The sequence below is a fragment of the Balaenoptera physalus genome (assembly GCF_965194825.1).
Source record: "Balaenoptera physalus genome assembly, chromosome: 20".
NCBI classification, from domain to species: Eukaryota; Metazoa; Chordata; class Mammalia; order Artiodactyla; family Balaenopteridae; genus Balaenoptera; species Balaenoptera physalus.
In genome coordinates, this window is record NC_138901.1 from 59771059 (window position 1) to 59784241 (window position 13183).

At 40.9% G+C, this 13183-nt stretch overlaps 1 protein-coding gene across 1 annotated transcript in view; it reads left to right on the forward strand.

The window, feature by feature from the left end:
- The window catches only part of DNAH9 (dynein axonemal heavy chain 9), a 310542-nt gene that overhangs the window by 205702 nt on the left and 91657 nt on the right, over positions 1-13183 (forward strand). Inside the window, exons 46-48 of the mRNA XM_082440696.1 lie at positions 4500-4642; positions 5020-5181; positions 5366-5599. Of these exons, the coding sequence (XP_082296822.1) occupies positions 4500-4642; positions 5020-5181; positions 5366-5599 (539 nt within the window). The remainder of the gene's footprint in view (positions 1-4499; positions 4643-5019; positions 5182-5365; positions 5600-13183) is intronic.

A 13183-nucleotide genomic window follows, 5' to 3' on the forward strand; every position in this document is an offset into this window, starting at 1 on the left:
CACGGAGAATAACCCTCAGCTTTGCCTTTTTTATTACCAAGCTCCAACTAACCAAACCATCTTAAATTATCTCAAAGCAGTGTGGCCTCTGAGAGCCCCAGACCACACAGAGAAGGTGATGATGAGTCTGACTTGCAAAATATCAGGACATGTTAAGGACCGCAGGAAGCCATTCTGCACTAGGCAGCAGAAATAGGGCTTCCCAACTTTAGGTCACGAGAGGAAACTCTTCAAATATTTAAGTAGCCTCTGCCTCTGTTCACATCACAAAATCCCCTCTGGCAGTTCAGTCTCCTGCTTTCAGCATGACTACCTACATCGCACAATAAGTGACAGGAATGTTGTCAGGAGAAACTGGAGGAACAAACCTGCAAATGCAAACTTTGCTCCCAATTCAGAGGTGCTCAATTCCATCTGGTGATCTTCTTCTTAAGGGATCTTGGGAATTGTGTGTGTGACAAATACCCGCGTCTTAAGAACATGGAAAAAGGCTCTAAAAGGCCTGGGTGTTTTCAATATCTTGGCACTTAAAGGTATCATATAAACTAGGGCGAGCACACTTTTTCTATAAAGGGTCAGAAAGTAAATATTTTCAGCTTTGCAGACCATACAGCCTCTGTCACAACTACTCAGCTCTGTCATTGTATTGGACAAATAGGCATAGACAGTATCTAAATGAATGAGTGTAGCTGTGATCAGTAAAACTTTATTTATGAACAACAAAATTTGAATGTCATGTCATTTTCATGTGTCATTAAATAGTATTATTTTAATTTTTTCAACCATTAAAAATTGTAAAAACCATGCTTAGCTTGCAGGCAGAGACAGAGGGCCAGATTTAGCCTATAGATCATACTTTGCCTCCTCAAAGGACATAAATCCTACATATTTCAAAACATAGAAAGGTGAAGAATGCAGACTCTATTATTACAAATATTCTAAGACCAAAGGGAATTCAGGTTCTCACTGGAGGACTCTAACGTACTTATAGATAAGAAAATGCAGATTATCAGAGGGGCAAAGGAGGAAGGAATTCAGACCACTGTAGGCAGTCAGCCCCAGAAGTATGAGTATGGCTCACATCAATTCCATTTGAGTATTTCTCTTTTTAAAACTTCCCTGAACTCCTTAACTCCCAACACATGCTAAATATCATTTCATTTTTCTAGCTGTTTTCTCTGACCCCCTATTTTTATCAAATAAGGCTGAAATGGATTCTTCCACTAGTAAGACCTTGATTTTGACAAGTTTATAGCACCGGGTATTTTGTATGCATGCTATGAAATATCTTAATGAATGGAAATTAAATCAAGCTTGTCCAATTAAGGGAAGAAAGTAAATGATCATTTTCATGATAATTCATTTTTTCATTTTTCCCATTTAAACAATTAAGTTTAATTAGTATAAAACTCTAACCCAACTCTTGGCTGGATTAGTGTTGTCAGACTATGAAGGCCAGAAATCTGTTGGAAAGTTGAGTTTCCTCCAGATACAGTAGTTCAAGGAAGTGCAGCAGCTTCAGTGGTGAAAAGAATCACAATTCCCATCACTCAGATTAGTTAGAGGCCATTTGCCACACCACCCACCTTGGAGGACCTCACCCAAGTCCACAAGGAAACAGTACAGGTAGTGGCTCCCGTGGCTTCTTCCAGCTCTAACATTTCTACGATGCTAACATTTCTTTGTTGGTTATGGAGGAAGGAAGAAGCACGTGGGTGTGCGGAGCTTCAAAGGGGAGCTTGTATATGACTTCAGGTCCACGTAGCTTCAACACCTACCTAAAAAGCCTTGTCCTGGAAATAGGAAAGAGCTTTTCTGATAGCCACAGAATATCCTGGAGTGAACCACATTCATCTTTACCTCCTATCCAGTGTTTCCAAGATTTAACTGTACCAGTGCTTCCTTCATTCTTACATCCCTTAAGCTCATTTCTCTCCTTGAGAAAACTTAATGCCATTCACTATTGGCCTCACAACTACCTTTATAGCTCCCAGTCTGTCTGCATTTCTTTGCAGTTTTCTTCATTCTTTCTTTCCAAGGCCAACTCTTCCATGTGAGCTAGGGGCCCACCAGCTGGTTCTTAATTCAGAATTTTGCTTTATTCTATCCCCTCTTTCAATTTCTGACTCTCCCTCACAGTTTTCACATTCTTACCACCCACATTTACTTTTTCCTTTATGTTTTTCTATATTTCTTTACAAAACATGTTGGGATACAGAAAGCAATAAAACAAACACCCATGCAATTATGAACAATGTTGCAAAACAGAAACATCTGATGTGTACAAGCAGAGTTGCTTTGCAACAGGTGCCCAAAACATAGATTGTTAAATTGTCTAGTATGTGCATTTCAAGTTTACTAAAAAGTGCCAGTTGCCCTCCCGAGTAGTTGTACAGATTTATTCTCTGCTTGAGTACCTGTTTCCTCCTAACCTCACCAACACTCGGTTTATCTGACATACCAGTTTTTGCCAAAGGATATAAAATGGAATCTCATTTTTGTTCTTTCCCTTCTTACTTGTGACATTGGAGCATCTTTTCAAGTGTTTATTGGCTATTCACCTTATGTTAGTTGCCTTTTTATATAGTTTGCCCTTTTGCTCTTTGATTCTTTCTTTTTCTTATGGATTTGTAAGAGTCCTTTGTATATTCTGGATACTAACGCTTTGTTCATCATGTAGGTCATAAATGTCTTTTTTGAAGTGTGTATCTGAATTTTGTCATGCTGATTTCATTTAAATGTTGCAAAACTTAGTCTTTTTATGTTTTGTGCTTTTTGTGCTCTATTTCAGAAATTGTGTCCTATCCAACACCATAAAAATAATCTTTTGTATTTTATCTATAAAATATTACTGTTTCATATTCATGTCTTTAATCTACCTGGAATGTATTTTTGCATGGAATTCTAATTTTATTTTTTGATATTAGTACTGAATTATCCTAACATCACTTATTGATTTGTTCATCATTTTTTAGCATACTGATTTTGAATATGAATTTCCTGTTTACATCTGGGTCCGTTTCTAGGTGTTTCACTTACTGTTCTATTTACTTACCCAAGTACCAATTTCACATTGTTTTAACTAACATAGCTTTATAAGGAGACTTGATTTCTGATAGAACAAATCCCTTCTTCCCGTTCTTCACAAGTATCACTGCCATTCTTTACCCTTTGCTCTTCCATATAAATTTTAGAACATGATTGTCAGGATTGATAATGAAACCCATTTGATTTTTTTGGGGGGAAACTGCATCTTTGTGATACTGGTAATACTGAGTCGTCCACCCATGAGCAGAGTATTTCTCTCCATTTATTTTAGGTTTTATTTATGCCCTTCAGTAATATGTTATAGTTTTTACATCAAGATCTTGCACATCTTTTTATATATTTATTACTGCCTGTCTTATAGGTTTTGCTGGTATTCTAAATAACTTTTGCTGGTATTCTAAACAACTGGTTATTCTAAATAACTTTTTTGCTGGTATTCTAAATAAAGTAACTCTTTTTTTTTTTTTTTTCCTGAAGTACAAAAGTGCCATTTTATTTCCAATATTGATTTTGTATCCAGCAAGCTTGTTGTTTAACACACTTACAAGTTCTTATTGTTTATGTGTATATTCTCTTAGATTTCCTATTTAGAAAATTAGATTTTGATGATAATAGTTTTATTATTTCCTTAACTATCCATATAAATTTCATTTCTTTTCCTTGAATTGTTAGCCTAGGACATCTGTATAATGTTGAATAGAAAACATGAATAGCAGTCATGCTTGTCTTGTTCTTAATTCAAAAGAGAATATTTTAGTATTTCACCGGTAAACAGATATGATGTTTGCTTTGGGTCTGCGACAGATACCTATGATCTGGTTAAAAGAAATCTCAAACTAAATTTTCAGAAATTTTGTGCAACTGTTTTGATGGTCATATCGTTTTACTTCTTTAATTCATTAATGTAGTGAATTATTCTCATAGATTTTTCTAATATTTTTTAATTTTATTTTATTTTTTTTTATTTTTTTTTTATTTTTGGCTGTGTTGGGCCTTCGTTTCTGTGCGAGGGCTTTCTCTAGTTGCGGCAAGTGGGGGCCACTCTTCATCGCGGTGCGCGGGCCTCTCACTGTCGCGGCCTCTCTTGTTGCGGAGCACAGGCTCCAGACGCGCAGGCTCAGTAGTTGTGGCGCACGGGCCCAGTTGCCCCGCGGCATGTGGGATCTTCCCAGACCAGGGCTCGAACCCATGTCCCCTGCATAGGCAGGCAGATTCTCAACAACTGCGCCACCAGGGAAGCCCAGATTTTTCTAATATTTAACCATCCTTGCGTTTCCAAGATAAACTCTAATTGGTCATCATATATTTATTTTTATATATTTAGTTGAGATTTTTAAAGATTTTTTTCCATTATATACTGCCTCATTAATGCACTAGTTTATCTAACTTTCAGAACTTTGCCAATCTGGTAAAAAATAATAATTAAGTATCTGTGCTCCGATTCTTCCCAGGAGAGATCCCAGATCTCTACTCTGATGATGAGGTTGAAAACATCATAAGCAATGTGAGGAACGAAGTCAAGAGCCAAGGTCTTGTTGACAACAGAGAGAACTGCTGGAAGTTCTTTATAGAGCGGGTCCGACGACAACTGAAGGTACAAGGATTCGCTGCCCGGGGTAGACAGGACCAGAGATGGTCCATGGGAGCCTCTATGAATATTTTGCACACAATAAGCTGTACTTATTGATTGCCTTGGGAGTGGGTGGTGAGGGTGCAAGGCCCTTCTCAGCCTGAGCACCTGTGCAAGGATGCCCTTCTCACATGCTTCAAGGGCAGTGGCCTCCCTCTTGCCTCCTGAAGTCCCAGCATTTCTAATCCCTTGGCTGGAAAGGCTGCCTAGCATTTACAGATTTTTGTCTCTGTTGATATGCTTCCCAATTTCCTGGGAAATAAAGAATCCAAGGCCGTCTGTCTCTCTGTAAGTACATCTTGGATACCTTCTTGGTTCTCCCCACCCTTCTGCCTTCTCAGGTCACTCTCTGTTTCTCCCCGGTGGGGACCAAGCTGAGAGTCCGCAGCAGGAAGTTCCCCGCCATCGTGAACTGCACAGCCATCGACTGGTTCCATGAGTGGCCGCAGCAAGCCCTGGAGTCCGTCAGCTTCCGCTTCCTGCAGAACACGGAGGACATTGAGGTGAGAGGGCAAAGGAGACACCCCTCAAGCTCCTCTCCACCTCTGGGTACAAGGAACCCCACATCCGGCAACTCCAGGTTGTTGGAGCACAGCTTTCCATGTGGTGAGGCAACAAGCTGGGTGGGCAGTCACCTGCCGTCTTCATGGCCAGATGACCTCTTTATTTCCTGCCCTTTGATTCCAGCCCACAGTCAAGCCATCGATTAGCAAGTTCATGGCTTTTGTCCACACAAGTGTCAGCCACACCTCCCAGTCCTATCTGAGCAATGAGCAGCGCTACAACTACACAACCCCCAAATCATTCCTGGAGTTCATCAGACTCTACCAGAGCCTGCTGTGCAGGAACGGAAGGGAGCTCAAGTGCAAGATGGAGCGGCTGGAGAACGGGCTGCTGAAGCTCCGCAGCACCTCCGCCCAGGTGAGCGACGTCCTTCCGGTCCTCCTGCCTTCGGGGGGCTCGGAGGCAGTGGGGGCGGCCCCTTTCCAGAGGACTGGAGGACCACAGTCACGGTCTGCAGACCACACACTGTTCTCCAGAGAACAGTGCCGGTGATACCCAGAAAGCTTTATCAGAGGTCCAGGTTCTTGTTGGACTCATCCAAAAGAGTTTGGGCGAGGAACACAAAACACAAAGGAAAAAACACACACACACACTGAGGAGCAAAGAGAGCAAAGAAGCAGTTTATTCAGTGCAGAAGTGAAAGCTACACACTCAAGAGTTCGGGCATCCTCACAGTGAGGGGCCCGCCACAGGGTTTTTTGATCCTCCTTTTATCCTATTTTTAGCCCTTTGAATGGGTGGGGTCTTTTTGATTAGGGATAGAATGTTCATTGGGGGAGGGTTGAGGTGCGGCCTGGATGGCACCGGGTTGCATCAACTCCCAGTCCTGCCCATTCGTCTCCTGAAGCCACAATACATGCACTCTAAGAGCTGTTTTCCCTTAAATTCTACCTTACTTGTCAAGCACCACACGTGGAAGGTCGTACAGAGTCATCAGCAACCTGTGCATTTTTATTGCACATGCTCTGCGGTTTTCATGGCCAGAGTTTCTTGTTCAGATGCTACAGTTTCTCTTTTAGATGCCATTCCTCCATGCATCATGGCCTCATTAAAAAGCAAAACAAGGAGGTGACATCGCCCTCTGCCTAAGGCCCGGCCCTGTCTTTCCTGCCTCACCGGAAGCCCAGCCGAGTTCTCCAGTGGAAGTTCACATCCCCAGCTGCAGTTTGGCGCTTCCTCTCATTGATACAGGAATCCCCTGAATCTCCTCTTCTCTCTTTCTGTTTATCACCTCTTCCTTTTCCTCTACTTTCTTTTCCTCTCCAACCCATAGTCCTTTCATCATCAAAACCCAAAGAGATGAATGGCTGGGAGAAATGGTTGCAGGGTTATACCAATTTTCTTTTGTTTCTTGTGTCTTACAATGTAATCTGTCAAAGAGCCATTGGAATCTAATTTCTTAAACAAATCCTGTCTCATATCATGCATTCCCTCAAATGTTCCTAAGTGGTTGGCCATCAGAAGAAGGCCCCTGTTGTCCTGTCCTTGTTTTGTTTTCCTGCTTACTCTTCCAAATGGAACGAATCTATTTCAGTTAATTTACTATCCTTCCCTTGAGAGCTGGGGACAACTCTAGCGCCTTCTCTGCCCTGCTCATGCCCATCAAATATTGCTGGTCCCTCAATGGCCCCTTTTTGCGCTCTGCTTACCAGCCGCAGAGCCGGCCTCTCATTAAGGCAATGAAATTTCATGCATTTGCACAATTAAACTAAAATTGTAATCAATTTAATTCTTGGGCATCACATGTTCCTCTAGATTTCTAAGCCTTTCATTTACTGTCATTTTCTCAGAGCTCTGCCTTTGGAATAGCTCTATTGAACTTCCTCCTTCTGACTTGCCCTTTCTCCCTACTTCAGTTTCTTGATTCATAGATGTAATGTATCTAAAGGATTTCAGTTCATTTAGTGGGATGCAATGAGCCCTTGCAATCTATACACATAGAATTTCTTCTGCTCGGGAAATTTTTCTTCTATTATCAGCTTTTGCTCATCTGGTCGGGCCTCTCCTCCAGGAGCAACGATGAGCTAGATGGGTTCCTTGTGCTCCATATCTATTATCTGCTTCCTCATTGCTTTCCATCCCTTTGGCCTTTTCCTGTACATTCTAGGAGAGCTTTTCAAGTTTATCCTCAACGATACTAATCTAATCCTGGGCAATATTGCTTCTGCTTCTTATGCTTCCAGTGAAGACTCTAATTACACTATTACATTTTCGATATCCCCACAGACCTTCCTCATCTCATCCTTTTCCCTTTCCAACGTTGCTTTTTTATTTCAGCCTATTTTTCTGCAACTATATCACAGAAACCATTCTACCGATGATGCCAAATAGCTTTTTTGATGTCTTTTCTAGATCCAGTAATGGGTCATTTTCAGAGCTGCATTGGTCATCATAGTGTTCTAGATGCTATTGCTTTCTTTGTCCTGTATTTATATAAAGACTTTTTTTTCCTTTGTTTACCACCCGGCATGGTGAGATCTGTTCAAACTCGATGTTTGTCAACAAATCGTATGTGACAATTATCTGTGATGCTACTCTCTTTCCATTAGTGTCATGACCAAACCCCCTTCTTCGAGCTACAGTTCAGAGCAGGATGAGGTACACGGATCCCAGTCCAGGCCCTAGCAGCTTACCTGGTGCATACCTTTGTCGGAGAAAGGTAGCATCTTCTTGCCCCAATCCGTTTCTTGTTCTCTCAATCTCTGAACGTCTAGAAAACAGCAAAAGATAGAATCCCAGAATGCAGTACTACCAGATTTTTTTTTTTTACCATCTCTCAGGTCTTCCTCTTCTTGTCTCCCCCAACCTACAGTGCCCCCAGAACATTCTGTATCCCCACCAGCCCCTGTTCTACCTCCTACCCATTTATCCTCTGGGAATTGCTGGTCAGTCTGTGCAAAGGACAATTGCTGGGGAGCAAACAATGGGAAAGGTGCTCTGACACTCACAGAGCAGTGCCCAGTATTCTGTCTTGTACAGACCCTGGGTCTTTGAGCAGACAATGAAGAGAGTCTGTTTTCCTGTTTTAGGCAATCTCTGTTTAACAAGGGGAAGCCTGGTTATACCATGAGGTGAACTTCTATAAGTTTTCCAAGTATCTCTCAGAGGTACTCTTCTTGCTGTGTCCCCCATTTTAGACACTTCTTACCCAGATTATTTTGATAAACTGAACTCTCAAGTGTCTCCCCCATCCCAAGCCTGCTTCACCCACATCCTCTCGCACCACCCATCAGCCAAAATCGTTGAGGTCACCCTTGACTCTGCTCATGCCTCCCTTTCTCTCACCACCTACAGCTGGTCCATCAGAAAATCACTGTTGGCTCTGCCTGCAAACATGCCCAGAATGCCACCACACCTCCTACACTGCTACTACCCTGATCTGAGCCACTGACATCTTTTACTTGGGTAGCTACGATACCATTTAACTAGTTTGTCTGCTTCCACTTTTGCCCCCTGAATAGTCTGTCATCAACTGAGCAGCCAGAGTGAAGTGATCAATTTAAAGCATAGGTATGTCACTTTTTTGCTCAAAACCCTGAGATGACCCCTATTTCCCTCACACCACTCCTGATCCCCTTATTCTGCTCTACTTTATCTTTTCCCCATAGGATTTGCCCCTCTCTAACAAATTATATAATTTACTTATTCATTATATTTATGTTTTGCTGTCTATCTCCATCTGTTGGATTCAAGCTCTATAAGAACAGGGATCCTTGTCTGTTTTGTTTGCTGATGTATCCCAAGTGCCTAAAACAGTGCCTGGACAGAGCAGGCACTCAATAAATATTTGTTGAATGAATGAATGAATTAATTAATTAATAACATTCTACTTAGTCTCCCTGACTATAGTCTGACAGCACTCTAGACCAGCACTATCCAATAGAAACACCCTGCAAGACATAGAATCAAGTTTAAATTTTCTAGTAGCTGCATCAAAAAAAGTAAAAATGAAGTGAATTTTATTTTAATTATATATTTTAGTAGTATATAATTTTATCACATATTTTAGTAACATTTTATTTAACCCAATATATCCAAAATATTATCATTTTAACATGTAATCAATGTAAAAAAAGTTGTTAATAAAATATTTTCCCTTTTTTTCTACAAGGCTTCAAAAACTCATTTGTATGATTATACTTACAGCGCATCTCAATTGGAACAAGCCACGTTTTAAGTGCTTGCAGTCTGGAATGCTGCCAGAATACAGTAAGGGAGACTAAGTAGAATGCTACATTTTAAGCCACGTTTTAAGTGCTCATTAACCACACGTGGCTGGCGGCTGCCAAGCTAGACAGCACATCTTCAGACCAACCTCTCTCCTGCTCTTAGCGTGATCTTTGTTCAAACCACAAGTCTGAGTATTCTCTTCAGTAGGCCTTAATGATCTAGACATTGCAGTTCAGATTCTCTGAACTTTTCTGGAACTTTTTAAATTGCATATAGCTCCACTCTCCTCTTCCTCTTTTCTACCACCCTGAAGTCCAGCACTACTATTTGAAGTTCCCCCCAAACTCCACAGCTTGTTCACATCTCTGTGTCTTTATATATGCCCCCACCTTGTCAACTTGTCACTGTCAGGATCTAAAAAAATTTGATAGCTCCCTGCCCAGAAGCCCTCTCTAAGCTCTGAGCAGTATACATTCCCTTCTCTGTTTTCTCTGTGTTCCTTGAATTATTCATCCTTTTTTTAAAAAATTGAAGTACGGTTGATTTACAATGTCATGAATCCTTGAATTATGTTTCTTCTCTTGCATATATCATGCCATACTGTTATCAGTTCTTCAAGGGCAGAAATCAGGATTCAGTTGCACATAGAATGTGTTCTATAAATGGGTAGATGGGTAGATGATAGATGGATAGGCAAATAAACAAATGAACAGGTTCTAAAATCACCTACAAGTTCAGAGCATGGGTAGAGAATGGTTCTTTTGCAATTCTGTCACCTGGTGTATATTCCAAACTTATTGATGGTTATATAATGATGATTCTTCTTGTAAAAATGGTATCTGGGGTGCTTAACTCTGATATAAACCCTTCATCTGGAATTATTCCTTTGGTAGAAAAGGACTGAAGTACAGCGCCATAAATCTTGGTATAAGGGTAATGACTTGAATTATATTCTACGGTATCCTTCTACCCAATTATGACAGCTTTTGGTGTACATAATCTGGTAGGAGTAGGCTAAATGGATCTCACAGCTCAGGCTCAGACAGACCCTGAATTTATTTAGCAATAATAGTAGTATTGGAAGTAGTAATAAGGACAATAATTAACAATCGTATGGTAATCTAAAATTTAATGAACTTTAGACTTATAATTTCATGCTTTGATTCAGCTGGTCAGAATATATCTTTATTTTTCCGTAACTGAGATTAACTTAGCTCTGGGTCCATCTTTTTTCCTTTAAGAGTAGAAATCTCTTAATTTTGCATTTCAGGTTGACTTGGTCACTTCAGGTTAAAAAGTCAGTCTTTGGAGGGCAGTCAGTTCTCTCTCGTGACACAGTCAGAGCCCCCCACTGTGACTGGGGTCTCCCTTCCTCTCTCACTGGTGACGTCGCTTCTGTGTCTAACTCCAGTGTGTTCATGAGGAAGAGGGGCTGTTGGCCGGAAGGAACGTTTGTAGATGGTGGCCCGTAGGCCACTACCAGTTCCCTGCATATAGGATTTAATCCACAAATCTGTCTATCTGGGAACTTTTAAGTTCAGTTTATCTTGGGATTTAAAATAATCTCAGGCCACCTGAAGTTGACAGTTAATTTATGATGATGTATTTCTCAAGACCCTTTGGTTGCAAGTGAAAAAAAAAAAAGAACTAACTCAAATTCACCCTACAAGAAAAAAAAAAAAAAGAAAAGATGGAAAGTACAGAAGGGGAGGGAAGGAGAAGAGGAGAGAAAATTTTGAGATTACATTAGATATTTATCAGGGCCCTTTCAATGGCAACTAACCAAAATCCTACTAATGCTGGTTTGGACAAGACAACAAAACAAAATTTTTAAAAGTGGATTGGGACTTCCCTGGCAGTCCAGTGGTTAGGACTTCACCTTCCAATGCAGGGGGTGCAGGTTTGATCCCTGGTTGGGGAGCTAAGATCTCACATGCCTCACAGCCAAAAAACCAAAAAAAGCATGAAACAGAAGCAATATTGTAATAAATTCAATAAAGACTTTAAAGATGGTCCACATCAAAAAAAATCTTTTAAAAAATAAATTAAATTAAAAAAATAAAAAACAAAAAAAAATGGATTGATTCATATAACTGAAAAGTGAGGGATAGAGTTTACTTTGGACAAGACTGGTGCTGCATATTCACTAGATATCCCTGTTCAAGCGGGCAACCCCCATGGCTCTGAAACCTCAGATTAGTATTCTGTCTGCTTTGCTTCTTTACCAGTATTTTCAGCCAAGTTCCTGGGTTGGCTCTGATTGACCTCTTTGGGTCATTGGTTTGCCCATAGTTGAACCAATCTCTGTAACTTGGATACTCTCATTGGCCAAGCCAGGATCCATGGCAACCACCAAAGTCAGCTTCACCCAAAATACAAAGACTTGCGAAGGAAAGTTCTCCAAAGGAAAATCAAGCTATGTTACCAAAACATAGGTTTTTTTAAAAATTATTATTAGGCAGGCAAACCTAACAGATATCGACTATAGATGGAAAACATCTATATCTAAGAGGAAAGCCTGCTTGAAGTCCAAATTCATATCAGAAAGTGTTGGTTGACTATATGGATTCTGAGTCAAGAAGGAAGGTATCTCTAGGCTTCCAGTCCTCAGTGGAGTGTTTTGGGCTACTGATTATCCTGGATTCCTTCTCCTTCTTCTGGAGCTCTGCGGGGATGTCCTGAGAAGCTTGGCCTCTGTCCGTAACATCATGTGCCTGGACCTCAAAGAAGACAGGGTCTCCCACCACCATCCTGTCCTCACTGGACTCAGTCAGCATCCCCCCACCTGGCACATATGGTCAATAGTCATGGGGTCGGCAAGACTGAGAGAAAGGGTCTCATCAGTGTTGGTGACACTTTCCCTCTTAATCCTCCTATCCAGGTGTGGGAGTGTCTAAATAAGAAGAGACCCAGAATATGGCTTGAATGCTTTGAATAAGGGAAAAAAGGAAGACAAAAAATTTAAGTAACCTATTTCAATTTCCTGTTCTACTACATAAGAGCCATAAAGTGACCCTGAGTTGTGCTTTCTCTGTAGCTTTGTGGGGAGCAGCCTACTTCTGACTGGTGGGACCCTCATGTCACTCCACGTCACAGCTTAAGAGCTATAAAGCTCCCATCCACAATGCCGGTAATTATTTACCGCGAGCCTGAGGTCATAAGCCAAATCTGCAATCCATAAAACAACAATAGCAACAACAACAACAACAAACCCACTTCAATTTTCTCCAATCTCCCAAGACTTAAAAAGGAACAAAAAGTTACTGGTGTGTTTGCTGACTCGAGTGATTATGTGGTTCAATCATTTTGATTTACAATTGCATCTTTGTCCTTGTAGAAATAACTCTGCAGCTGAACAACGGGAGGTGGAAATGGATTAACCTTCCGATGCGGGAACATAAGACGAGTTCTAGGGAGCAGGCCTTCATTTGAGGTTAATGCAAAGTCTCCAGTTTCTATGGATACACAAAATTAAAGAGCATTCTTTTTTTCTTTTGCCTTCATTTTCTTTTCTTTCGATCTGCCATGAAAAGGGATTATCAGCAGCGTCTAAGCCTCCGTTTTATTTTTGTATCATAAAGCACTGGGATCTGTTTGACGCGTTCCACGAGCTCTGAAGTAATCTTTGGTTGTTGCGTGAAATAGACTTCAGGAAAATGAGGGACGAGAGGTCATGCTGGAATGTAAAGTTTATGGGCCATATTGCAAATACAATTGGCTTTTTTACTTTCCAGAAATAGATGAGTCTTCTTGCACATGAAAAAGCCATGA